At 39.1% G+C, this 13,690-nt stretch overlaps 1 protein-coding gene across 2 annotated transcripts in view; it reads left to right on the top strand.

Annotated features, from left to right (window-relative positions):
• The window catches only part of PITPNC1 (phosphatidylinositol transfer protein cytoplasmic 1), a 252,078-nt gene extending 238,646 nt beyond the window's left edge, over positions 1–13,432 (top strand). Inside the window, exons 9-10 of one of the 2 annotated variants that reach the window (XM_029212735.1) lie at positions 8,635–8,753; positions 12,779–13,429. In XM_029212735.1, coding sequence (XP_029068568.1) covers positions 8,635–8,753; positions 12,779–12,784 — 125 coding nt within the window. In that variant the 3' untranslated portion in view covers positions 12,785–13,429. Of the gene's footprint in view, positions 1–8,634; positions 8,754–12,778 lie in introns of both variants that reach the window. The other variant, XM_029212734.1, reaches the window with a different exon arrangement.
• Positions 13,433–13,690: the final 258 nt, after the last annotated feature.

The following is a 13,690-nucleotide window of genomic DNA, read 5'->3' as shown; positions in this document are numbered from 1 at the left end:
TTAAACAAGTTCTGTATATTTCCAGTAAATGGAAAGAAACAAGGTTTGTTTCATCCCATGATGGATGGAGGACCCTTCCCATATCCCCAGTGCTATCATTTTGTCCACATGAATCCTTGACATTCCCAGAATCGGTCATCGGAGGCTAGTGTCCTTGAGTATAAAAAGAAACAAACTATAAAAAGAAACAAATGTGACTTGGGTCATATCTGATTGCCTAATGAAATGCCCTTCTCCTTGGCCTTTTCCTAAGTCACATTGAATTTGTTCTCAGTGTAACGTAGATTGCATTTTGGTGCCTTTCTGTCATTGTTCCACCAATCCCTTCCCTCCTCTTAGCAGAAGGTATCAAATTTGAAGTGAAAAGTTACATTGGACTGAATGGGCAAAGACAGTGATTGTTATTAATGTTGTTAGCTGTTTCTGACCACATTTCAAAAGACGGGGTTCTGTAGGCTATGGGAGTGCTTTTTTTTTTTTCTTTTTTTGCACAGTTTTCCCAGATCCACGTCTTCTGAAAAGCAAATGCATCTTTGCGTCTTCCTGGGTTTGCTCAAATGCAGACCTCTGGAAGAGACTCTTTGGAAAGATCATCATTTGCCTTCTCTTATCCCGTACCCCAAGGACGCTGCTCACAGGCAGCCATACTGTCACGCCTCCTGAACACATATCTGTGGTTGTCTATTGAGAGACAGAGGGAGGGAGAGTCTCCTGTGATTACTTCCCCAGATCATTAAACAAATCTTTCTGGTTGTTTTTTTTCTGGAGAACTTTTCTCAGATTCTTAAGGGGAGTACAGACACCCCAAACGTTAAGAACTGCTGGTCTCCCCCAACTTGCACACCTCCACGCTCCTGGCATCCTTGCCACCGACACTAAGGGAATTTCAAAAGGTTGTTCAAATAAGAGGCTCAAAACTGGTGAGAAGTTTGGCAAGTGAACGGAGGCCTGAAGGGCCAAAACTCTGCCACACTGAAGACCAAGAGACAGGGCACTTCAGTAGATTTCTCTTGAGTGCCAGGATGCCTTAGAGGACTTTTCGGAAAAGGCAGCATCAAAAAGGGTAGCCGTGGGCTTCCCTGGTGGCGCAGGGGTTGAGAGTCCGCCTGCTGATGCAGGGGACACGGGTTCGTGCCCCGGTCCGGGAGGATGCCGTGGAGCGGCTGGGCCTGTGAGCCATGGCTGCTGGACCTGCGCGTCCGGAGCCTGTGCTGCGCAACGGGAGAGGCCCACATACCGCAAAAAAAAAAAAAAAAAAAAAAAAAAAGGGTAGCCGTGCCCTGATGAAGAGGACAAAACACTGCAAGCCTGTTGATCAGAAAAGAGAATTTGAGTAGAGGCAAGATATAGAAAAAGAAAATGTGGGCGGGAGTCTAGTAAGGGAATGGCTGGAGTGCAGAGGATGGGGGCCGATTCTTTTCCATCTCACCTGAGCCTGAAGCAACGAAGAGACTTAAAAGACTTTTAGTCCAAAACAAAACAAAACAAAACTCAGACTATTACAGGGGCCCAAAGTTAGAATAATGCATCAAAGGAAGACCTTTAAGATGAGAACATCTACTTAAGATGGGTGAGGTGGAGACAGGAATTAACTCAGAGAGTCTACTGACAAAAAGCCCTTTCTGTATCTGAGTGCAGGAAAAAAGCGTGTGGTTTAGCAGATATAGATGGTCAGGGCACCTTGTACTCCCCAGAGAAGGCATCCACCCATTATATATACAATCCTAGCCCCAACCAAAACAAGCAGCCTTTTCACTCAGCAAGGGGTCTGAGACCCACCGCATCAATTTCATTTAAATTACTGGCATCATTGCCCCCAGCTGAGCTGCTTGCCAGGAAAACAGTAGCTCCTTCATTACACAGATGCAGACACTCAGTCAAATAAATGAAAATAGCCCTGCTCACAGCCCCTTATTCAAGGTAATGCTGCAGACTGCGGGCCTTTCAGGTAAATGGCTGTGTCACTGCCCACCAGAACAGACCTTCAGTTTTGGGTACCTGAAGTTGCTTATTTTTCTTTGGTCTCTACAGGCTCAGTGAGGCTCTCATAGTAAACATGGAAAAGGTTCAAAGTAAAGAAATCCTTTCCTATAGCTTATGGCACTTATTCTGCAAGTGGGCCTGCCACATCAGCGTCCTTGGGGTACTTGTTACAAGTTCAGATTCTCAGACCCCACCCCAACCTGCTGAATCAGATACTCAAGGGGTACAGCCCAGCAATCTGTGTTTTAACAAGCCCTCCAGATGAATCCGATGCTCACTAAAATTTTAAGAATGACTTTAAATCAGATTAGATTGAAGGGACAGTTTAATTAATTCAATCCAAGTTTAATTATACTAGAGAGTGGTAGATGCCTTCAGGGCCAACTGCTAAACTCTGATGCCTTGTAAGCATTAGGAAAAAGGCGCCCCTTCTGGGCAGTTTCAGCAGGTGCTGTCAGTTTAGGGCTGAATTTTAGCTCCATTGACCTCCTGGGCTGTGTGTTCCTACAGTGCCCAAACTGGACACCCTTATGCACTGGCAGCCCTGGATGATCTCTTTCTCCCTGATTAGACTCACCACCTCCAATGCTTAATTAAGAGTAAAAAAAAAAGACACTGTAGATGATGGTGATCATTTCTTGCCCAAGGATTAATTTTGTATCTTTTCTGAATTTCAGCATTTGACTGTCACATAACTATTTCCCAAAACAGATTTGATTCTGCTCTTGTACATTGTAAAATATAACCATTTCCACTGCTGGAGGAATTGAGTTTGTCTTTCAAAGCCTTGCTTGGTCTTTATCCATGAGCCTTGGGTGTCTCCTGCGTGATCAGAAGAAACAACTGCACGTTTCCGAAGGTGGGGTGAAAGCGGAGGGATAAAAATAGGCAGCCCTGCTTCACCAAAGCATGGCGTTGCTTCACAAATCTGACAGTATTTTGAGAGAGGAGCACAGAGGGTTTCCCAAGGGAGGTTGTGATTGAGTGGAACCTCGTGAATCCTGACCCTTCTAAAAAAGTAGAGGTGGTAGCTCTGGCTAGTATAGATGAAACTCCCTCATGAAAGTGACATAGAAATCATTCTGGAGTCCTTAGAGCAGCCTAACAACGAGAGAAGCAAGCTCAAGGTGGAGAAAGAAGCCAGCTTAGGGACTGGCATTAGCTGACTGAGTTCACCAAGCCAGCATTTTCCAATGGCCTCAGGTTTCCTGAAACATGAACTTGAGTGCTGTGGCCCTTATGCAACATTTTATGTGAGTGTGCTTACCTTCATTTTTCCGGGGAGAGAACCCATTGCTCTCCATCACATTTTCAAAGGGATCTGTGATGCGCCCTCCTCCACCTCCCCAAATTAAGAACTGTGGGGGAAAAATCACAACTATAGATTACAATTCTAGATCTTAGTGGTCTGAATTACATGGAAAGTGTATGCACCAAGCCTTGAGGATTGGCTACTTTCACTACAAAAAAGTAAACTATTTATAACAAGCATCTATTGAATTTATAACCATTTTAAAGAGTTTTAAAAAAAGAAAAAAAGCACTTCCCAAAGCATGGCCACCATTCTGCTGGAGTCAAAGGTGTATCAAACCTAATTCATGATTGCTGGAGCTTCCTCTGACCAACCACTTGTTTAAGACTTCCATTTTGACTTAGAGAAAAAAAAAAAAAAATTACTTCAGTAGGCTGAGGAGCCTGGAAATAGAAAACATTTGTAGAAGGAAATAAAATATAATGTGCCATTGGACAGGTCACTGAATTAGGGTATATGATGCTTTATTAAAATTGTCGCTGCTGCAGCTGTGCAATACAATGAAGGAGAATCCCTGCTTGCAGACATTTTGCTCCATGTCATTTGCAGTTTCTCTGTATGTTCAAATGACTTCTATCCTGAAGGCTTTTCAAATATACAGTCTTGCCTCCACTTCCAGTGAAATAAACCTGCCTTCTTTAATAAAATGATTGAAAGAAAATTGCCACCAGAAACAAAGTTGAAAGACTAACAGAAGCTATCTGCAACATATGTAGCCAACAGAGGACTAATATCTACAGTATATAAATCAAAAATCCAACAACTCAATAAAAAAAAAGGTTAAGAACATAAATAGGTAAACCATGGAAGAAGAAATGCAAATGACCAATAACCTCACTACTAATTAGAAGAAACGTAATGAGAACAACAAGAAGATATGACATTTGCCCATCTGATAGCCAAAGTTTTAAAGAGCGATAATAATCCAGTTTTGGATAGGTGGGAGAACACACTAACAGTTTCTGTAAAAAAAGTGATAGTGATAAGTACAAATAACCTGTGACCCAGTAATTCCACTTCTAGATATTTATTCTTGAGGAATACACATGTTCGTGAATATAAATACGAAGCTGTTCAGTGTAGTGTTGTTTATAAGAGCTAAAATCTAGTCTCCATGTAAATGTCCATTAGCAGAAATATGGTCAAGTAAACTATGGTAGACTCATACTATGAATATTGTGTGTAACAGTTAAAAAGAATAAGGTAGTTCTCTACATACTGGTATGGAAATATGTTTTTCCCATTAGTGGAAAATTCAGCCAGAATAATATGTATCGTATAGTATACTATAGTATGATTCCATAAATGTGAAATTAAGCGAGACTGTGTGTGATAGTAACATACACGTGAATTCATAGGAAAAAATCTGGCAGTTATCTCCAGAAGGAACAGGATTGATAAGGGAAGTTAAAAGGAATTACTCTGTTTTCTCTATGTAATCCAGTGCTACTTGAATTATTTCTATGGAAAATAATTCATGCATTACTTGAGTGATTCAATGAGTAAATAATAAGTGAAATCCGCATTTTATAACAAAGCAGAAAATAGTTGAAGCAGACCAAGACTCATACAGAGGTATATTTTGCTTAGTACATGGTTTAAGAAATTGAAGAAGCTTCTCAATTAACGAATCCCCTGAATCCAGAGCTTCTTTGACGAAGCTGAGCTGGTGGTAGAGAAAAGGGTTCTACCCAGGCCAATTCAGTGTGGCCTCTACATGCTGGGACAGAAGTCTGGGGTCTGCTTACTCTCCTCACCTGAAGGAGGGCGAGAAAGAGAAGGACAGAAGTGGTCTTGCAAGAGGGCAAAGACAGAAAATCTTGCGATGAAGAGGGCATTTATACCCCCAGATTATCAGTCACACTCAGATAGCCAAGTGTCAAAGATACTAGGACATGCCTTCCTTATCAGAAGAAATTTGGTACTAGTTCCAATAGTCTTTTAAATCAGGGAGTTAGGCCAGTGTTATTTAAGAACACTTCATTTAAGAAACTTTACTTAAGAAAAGTAAATTATGACCTTTCAGATCTATAAAGTAAGGGGTGATTATTGATCAGTTTATTTGTAAAATAATTGACATACGATTCCTTTGAGTTTCTCTGATACACATAAGCATTTGTTTGCTGGGAGCCAAGAGATCTGAACCTAAACTGTGAGAAGTCACTCTGATCATTGAAAATCAATCAGTAATGAAGATGAATCATCTCCAAAAGTGTAATCTGTCATTGTGTGTGTGTAATTGAATTTACTAAAAAATTGATTCATGTGTAGATTTTGAGGTAATATACTTTGCTGAAGCAAGACATAATGCGTTCTACCAGATAACCTGAATAGGAATGCGTTCTACCAGGTAACCTGAATAGGAATGCATTCTACCAGATAACCTGAATAGGAATGCATTCTACCAGATGATAACCTGAGTAGGAACATTTTCACTTAATTAGGCTTTCCATAAATTATTGAGGAATATTGAAAATGTTGACATCATTTCCATAAGCGTGTATGGTATGAGGGGATAGTTCAGGATTTAGACAAAAGTACTGGGTTGGCCTAAAAGTTCATTTGGGTTTTTCCATAACATCTTATGGAAAAACCCAAATGAACTTTTAGGCCAGCCCAATATTTTCCTTCAGCATTGGCTGGGACCAAATTATCATCAGCTTTTAGAGAACTACTAGAAATGTTCTTCGGGTTTTTTTGTTTTTGTTTTTTGGCCATGCTGCTCGGCTTGCAGGATCTGTTTCCTGACCAGGGATTGAACCCAGGCCACGGCAGTGAAAGCACTGAATCCTAACCACTAGGCCACAAGGGAACTCCCTAGAAATGTTCATTCTTATGTGGTCTAATTGAGAGATTTTTTTTTTCTTTTAGATGAAATTTTCTGCAACTTGGTTTCTTAACTCTTCATTTTAAGAAAAAAGGAATCATGTTTCTAGAATAGGCAAAAATTCTAGAAAAGTATATCTTACCTATTTGCAAATTGATGGTATCCATCTTCTAATGACCTCAAATAATCGATTTTAAAATAATGTTCTCTTTTTCTTTCTTACAGAAGTAATGCATATTTGATATAGAAAACTTAGAAAATATAGATAAACAAAAAGGAGAAAATGAAAATTACCTATAATTCCAACTCCTCAAAACAATCACTCTTTTAACATTTTGAAGTGTACCCTTTCAAAAGTCTTTTTTAAGTGTATATAATGCTTTTCTGGTAAAAAAAAATGATTTCTTTTACCTCCAATTTTTTATTTAACAATATACCAAGGACATTTCTCTATAGTGTTAAATATCCTTCTGCATCATTTTTAACCGCTGCATAATACCATCAGGCCCCTGAGTTGTTTTCAATTTTTCACTATTATGAACAAGATAATAATGAGTATCTTTGTTATTAAATCTTTCTTCACATCCATAAAAATTGAGATATCTTTGAAAGCCCTTAGTCACACAGTTTAAGCCCCTCTCTTAACATTGAGCTAATTAAAAATAAAGAATGATTTCCTTTGAGATTCACTAGAACAAAGAAATGAAGCCGCCGTTGTTTTTGTTTTCAAAATTACTGGCATGCCAGCGAGGGGGGAAATAAAGTGTCTAATGAACATATGTATGAAGAAATTTCTTTAAAACTTTTAACTTAAAATGACCTAAGTATTCATTCCAGGTGTATTTGTGTTTAAGAATTTTGATAACCAGCCATTGAAATTAAAGTGATTGTATTGAAAGGATGTTATTATTGTTAACTAAGACGCATTTGTTGTAATCACAAAGCAGCATCTCTTTACTGCTTTCCATTTACCTTGATTTTCTAAAAGAAAAGCATGCTCTTTGCTTGGCCAGACTGTTGCTTAGCTTTCTTGATACTTACATTGCTTATGGACAGCATTTTTGATTAACGGTTTCGGGGTGTGGAGGGGGACCATCAGCTAAATAAAATAGCCCAGGTGTGGATTTAGAGCTGCCCTCCATCTTGGCTGCAAGACTACACTGAATTAATTCATAAACTTCTGGCAAGCCTACCCTTTAGAATTGAAGAGACTCTCACATGACACACATGGATTGATATAAAAAGACACCGGACCACATCATGCAGAAACGACTTAAGGAAAAATTCCAGCTGCACATAACCCGCTCTACATCCCCACCAAGCTAACTAGTGACCAAGGCAGTAGCTTGATTAACCAATTGTTGTGCATGTACCATTCATCGTAAAGAGTCATGAAGTTAAATTCTGCCGTGAGAGTCTCAGAAGAATGCCCATCTGGGGAAATTGCAAATAAAATGTTGTAAAATAACCAAGGAGTGGAGTGGGGAGTGGAGGATAAAGCAACAGAAGTATTTAATGTGAGACTCATTGTTATTTTTATGTTTCACCTATTGAAGATAACAGGTTCTTTGTTGAAGTTTTTTATCAGTTGGATTTAGACAAGGCTTCTCAACCTTGGCACCACTGACATTTTGGACCAAATCATTCTTTGCTGGGGAGGCGGGGAGGACTGTGCACTGTAGGATGTGCCACAGCATCCCTGGCCTCTACCCACTACATGCCAGTAGCACCTCCACCCCAGTTGTGACAACCAAAAATGTCACAAAACTGTCCCCTGTTGAGAACCACTGGATTAAGAAATTATCATTCTGAAATACTGAAAAAGTGAAGACTCAGGCCAAACATCATAATGTCATGTGCCATTTTATTTAGAGATCAGTGTGGGTGGAAGTAGTGCCACCCATCTTTGTGGTATTATGCTAGACTTGAAGTTCAGTGCAGACCTGTACTCTCTGACACCATGTATTCTGTGCAAAAATACCTCTCTGTGTGAGCATTGCACCAAATCTCACTGGTAGCAGTGAGCATCATTTCTCTACCCTCTATGTCATGTCTCTTACAATAGCAATGAAAGTGTTCTTTCTGTTGAATGCATTGTTGTAAAGAATCTCCAAATCTATTTTGAAAGGTATATGGAAGGTAAGTATTAGACCACACAGACCTGACCCTGTCCCTTAAAGGGATCTTCTAACCATGCTTTTAGGAGATCTCAGGCTACAGCCCTATCCACGAGCTAATACTTTCTACCCACCTAGCTCATTTTACAAGAATCACCCCTAAATAATTTCCACTCTTTTCAGTTCTAAGACTATTTTGACTTAACTTCCTTGTATTCACTCCCCCTTTGGCTGGTTTGCCTAACTTTATGATTGACTCTTCATAAAGTTAGTGAGTTCCCTGCTTTTTACTCCTCTCTTTGGCTTCTGCTAAGCTGCCATCTTCCCCTGAAGTCTCCCCCATTGAAAGTTTGGATTTAATAACGGAAGTTGCCAACATCTTGACCTTCTTTCAGATATGACAATGGATGATGTTCGGGAATACGAGAAAAACATGCATGAACAAACCAACATAAAAGTTTGCAATCAGCATTCCTCCACTGTGGATGACATAGAGAGCCAGGCCCAAACAAGTGTATGTAGAATTTTTAAAACATGTTGCCCACCCTTTACCAAACATACACATAAACTGATCTTTGAAAAGACTTCAAATGCATCAATTCTCAAACTTCCACAAAAAAGCGTCGTTGCCCAGAGGCTGTTGGTGAAGAACCTGAGCTGGGTCTTAACTGGACAGTGTTACCTCTTGCTTCCAGACATTTCCATTCTTTAATGCCGCTTGACTCGGGGGTTATTTCGGTCATAAAACCAAGAGCATGTAGAGTGGAAACATTGTGTGGCCTGCACCACAAAAGAACAGAGGGGTAAAAACGGACGTCCTAAGAAAGCTAGACCATCAATGCCAGAAACTTTTAAAGACATAGTTAACACTCATTCATTTAAGTCATTCATTCGGGCTCATCTAGTATTTTAGGTTTCTTTACATTTGCTTTGAAATGCTTTCTAGGGCTCTTTATGGCTATCTGACCCAATCACTTCCTTTTTACTTAGGTTCATGTCCAGATGGGGCTGCCATCTATGCATACATACTGGCTGAGCAGTGAAGGTGTGGTGAGCTAGATCTAGCCCGGGACTTAAGCATCAGAGAACCTGAGGTTATTTAATGGCACATTGGTGATTGAGAGCTGACCGTACGGTGTATGCCAGCATCTTAAATATAGTTCTATCTCAATCATTCGTGCTAATGAAGAGGAGTGACAGATAACAAAGAAAAATGTAATCGCCAAGTCATTTAAATGTATCTTTGGCCAGAGCTGTGATCTCTTTGGGTGCCAGCTTGAGCCCACATGTCTGTTAGCCCCACAATAATACACGTTAGATATTTAAGAAATTGACAGTGTAGTTACAGAAAATTGACAGATGGCCATTGTTGTAAATGCTTTAGATATGCAAAGACCTTTGGTTGCACTCTGGAAATTTCTAGTGAACTTTTGAGAGCATGTCTTTGGAATGTGCCCTGTAAGACCTATGCGCTGCTATTGGATGCATGTGACTGCCCTTGAGGTTGAAATGGCCTTCCTCCCCATTTTGGATGCAGTGATTGGATTTGCAGAAAGCTCTTTGGATCAGGAGGTGTTCCTCTGTAGGCACCGACCAGTTCCTATAGGACTTCCCCCTTCCTCTCTCCCTGTTCTAAAGTTAGAAGTGCTCATTAAGGAAACTGTCCTTGAATTTCTATCACTTTCAATTACCTTTTCTTTAGGAACGTTAGACACCTGTTCCTTCTCAGCTGCTCTCTGAAAGCCACTCACTATATATAAGCACCACAAGACAAAGGAAGCCAGAGGAAAGGGGAAGATGCCAGGTACCCAAAGGATACTAAACAGTGCTTTCCTCATTCTAAGTTCTTATACCTTATTGAATTTGTTACAATATTGCTTCTGTTTTATGTTTTGGTTTTTTGGCCTGGAGGCATGTGGGATCTTAGTTCCCCGGCCAGGGATGGAACCCTCACCCCCTGCATTGGAAGGCGAAGTCTTAACCACTGGACCACCAGGGAAGTCCCAACGTGGTTATCTTTAAATGCTTACTACCATTTCCCTTATTCTTTGAATTCCATCAAATTGGGGGTCATTTATTTTTCTATATTTTTCTTCTCTATCATAATGAAAAAGTTGAAATCAAGGGGCTGCTGTCCATCACGAATAAAAACTGCATGGGTGCTCAGTAAATTTAAATCATTGACCTGAGTAGAGACAAACTAGATTGAAATTAGGCAAAATGAACATCCATGGCCACGGGCAATAAGGAAATAACAGTCTCCTGTTCAATTGAGTAGGTTCAATACTTTCAAGGAAGAGAACTTCTAAGAGACTCTGAACGGGAGTGCAAAATCAAACTTCTGTACTTTGGATGATTTCTGCCCCCTGCTGGATGTGTGGAGTAGAGCACTATATTCAGCCACTTGTATAGAAAACCTGATTTTTCAAAGATGATATCATTTATTATAGCAGAAACATACTGCTGAGATTTTGCTGAAATTCACTGAAATTTTTCTGAGTCTCAATTTGTTTTTATTTTTCCTATACTTCTTTTAACATATTTATTGGAGTATAATTGCTTTACAATGATGTGTTAGTTTCTGCTTTATAACAAAGTGAATCAGTTATACATATACATATGTTCCCATATCTCTTCCCTCTTGCGTCTCCCTCCCTCCCACCCTCCCTATCCCACCCCTCTAGGTGGTCACAAAGCACGAGCTGATCTCCCTGTGCTATGCGGCTGCTTCTCAATTTTGTTTTGAAATACCTCCTTTTAAAGAATTTAATCTTATTTCTGAGCTTGTTTAATAGTCTTAGTATTTTTTTAAAGTGGTAAGTTTACAGGTACAGTTCTTGCTATGTTCTGAATTTCATATTCTATCAACACAGGCATAATTTTTTATTTCCTTTGTAAGAACATTTTCCTTTCAGAAAATTTTAATAATTGTTCCTAGGAAATCCTCTTAAGGATTTTGTTTTTTGCACAATATTCCTGGTTTGCTCATATGTTATGATATGACTCTCTGTCTCTCTTTCTCTGTCTCTGTCTCTCTCTCTCTCTCTCTCTCTCTATATATATATATATATATATATGTCTTAATGATTAATACTATATTAACTCCATAGTTAGTATTTCCAAAGGGGCTCTATGTTTCCTACTAGTTTATGTGGTATCATCTAATGTGGTATCACCTACTAAGTTCATGGGAGAGGCCGCAAATGAAAAATGGTTCTCTGGAAGCTAAAACAGATGTAGAAATCCATGGGCAGCAGATTTCACATTTTACAAGCTTTTAGGCCTTCACTGAGCTTTTTCTAATATGCCCAGTTATCTGTTTTCCCTGTTACCGGTAATAAAATTGGCAAAGGATACCAGGGATAGCCTGACTTAGAGTAATTAATAATAACCATAATAGTAGTAGTAATAATAATAGAGTTTCTAAGAATGAGAGAAGAGATACTAAACTATATAAAGCAAACCGGCTCTAAGAAAGAAGGCACCACTGTATTGTAACAGTGATATTCTTTCAGTGTATTACGTCTAAAATGTAGTAAGTGTATGTAATATGTTATTCACTGTAGTTACATTAGGGAAGGATTTACATTTAAAGGAATTTTTTTTTTTTTTTTTTTTTTTTACTTTCTCACATAATAACATTTCAGGTATTTGGAAAGTCTACACCATCTGACAATGCCTGTTAAATGAGGCGTCACTGAATTTATTACTTGAATGCCAAATAATGCTCTTTTTCTTTTAAGTAAAATTCTCACCTATTATGTGATACTATCCTTTTGTTCTCTGCTCTTTTCCTTTTTATGTTTCCTTGAGAAATGGTTTTGTTTTTTTGGTTTGGGGATAGTTAGCAGAGTTTGTTGTTGTCATATCTTACTTGTTTTTTAAGAAGAAATAATTAAAACACAGCGCCTGAAAAATCTCAGGGTGGATACACAGTCAGGAAACAAGTAACCCCTAGAATATTCATTGAATAATCTATGTATATTCATTGAATAAGTATATTCAATGCATAAGTATATTCATTGAATAAGAGGATTGAAAAATTCTGATGATCTGCCTATTTACCCTATAAAGGTGAACTTACATTTTCACGATCTAAAGTGGATAACAGTATGTATAATTTTGGGGCCATTGATTGCTTTAATAATCTTCCCTTTATAGAAAAGATGGCCAGGTCTAATAATAGCTCTGCATACCATACCATATGCACAACACACAGACACACACAGCTCCGGTGTGCTTCTGTACTCTCCTGATAAGTTCTGTTTTCAGAATACTTAAAGTACTCACTGAAAAGTGCTTTGGACAATCTTGGATGGTTACTCATAAAGGAATTTTTTTTTTCAGAGGTCTGCCTCAGTAAAAAGAAAAAAATTCAGGGCTTAGCATTTCGATGATAATTTGGGTTTATAATCTGGAGAGATCCCCTTATCATAGAGTTCTGATGGGTCCTTTAAAAACAGGAAGAGAGATGAATCCATTTGCATCTCTTCTAAATACCTGCTCATTTTTTTCTTCTTTCTGTTTTTTTCCTTTAAGACATGACAATGGATGAAGTCCGAGAATTTGAACGAGCCACTCAGGAAGCCACCAACAAGAAAATTGGCGTTTTCCCCCCTGCCGTTTCTATCTCCAGCATTCCCCTGCTGCCCTCCTCAGTCCGCAGTGCCCCTTCCAGCGCTCCATCCACTCCTCTCTCCACAGATGCGCCAGAATTTCTGTCGGTTCCCAAAGATCGGCCCCGGAAAAAGTCTGCCCCAGAAACTCTCACGCTTCCAGACCCTGAGAAAAAAGCCACCCTGAATTTACCTGGCATACATTCTTCAGATAAGCCATGTCGGCCCAAATCAGAGTAACTTCATAAGAATATTTCATGGGGTTTTATATTTTCGGTTTGGGGTCTTGTTTTTTTTGTTGTTGTTGTTTTTTTAATAATCTGATATAGAAAAAGACTGCTTTGTCACTCAAACATGTCCCTTTGATCTTTTGAGTGTGCATGTAGTTAAATAATTTCACATATGATTCCTTAAGTATGCCACACAGCGTCACATTAGATGTAAGATGTAAGACTTGCAAAGGACAGAAGGGATCTTCTGTAGCCACAGCTGGATGCCAGGGAGGAAGCCTTGTTTATTGGGCATTTGATGAGGTTGGCATGGACTTCAAGGGTAAATAAATGAAAACTTTGCACCACTGTGTTACAAGGTGTAGTGAAATAGTGAAGTCAGTTTCCTCCCATCAAACCTGAAATTCTCAAAAATATTCTCAGGCATAATATACCTAATTGTTAAATTTTGAACTGCTCCTTACCAATACTTGAATACCAGTAGTTACTGAGATTCCTATTTGCGTTAGTCTGACTCAGGATTTGGAGCCTAATTAACTCTTTAAATTTTTTGGAAATTTTAATTATCAACATGTAGAGGCTCCAAGTGCAATTAACAGTAACTT

This window comes from Monodon monoceros, unplaced genomic scaffold, assembly GCF_005190385.1.
Source record: "Monodon monoceros isolate NGI ecotype Baffin Bay Population unplaced genomic scaffold, NGI_Narwhal_1 Super_Scaffold_9, whole genome shotgun sequence".
Lineage (NCBI taxonomy): Eukaryota > Metazoa > Chordata > Mammalia > Artiodactyla > Monodontidae > Monodon > Monodon monoceros.
This window is presented reverse-complemented; position numbering and strand designations above follow the sequence as displayed.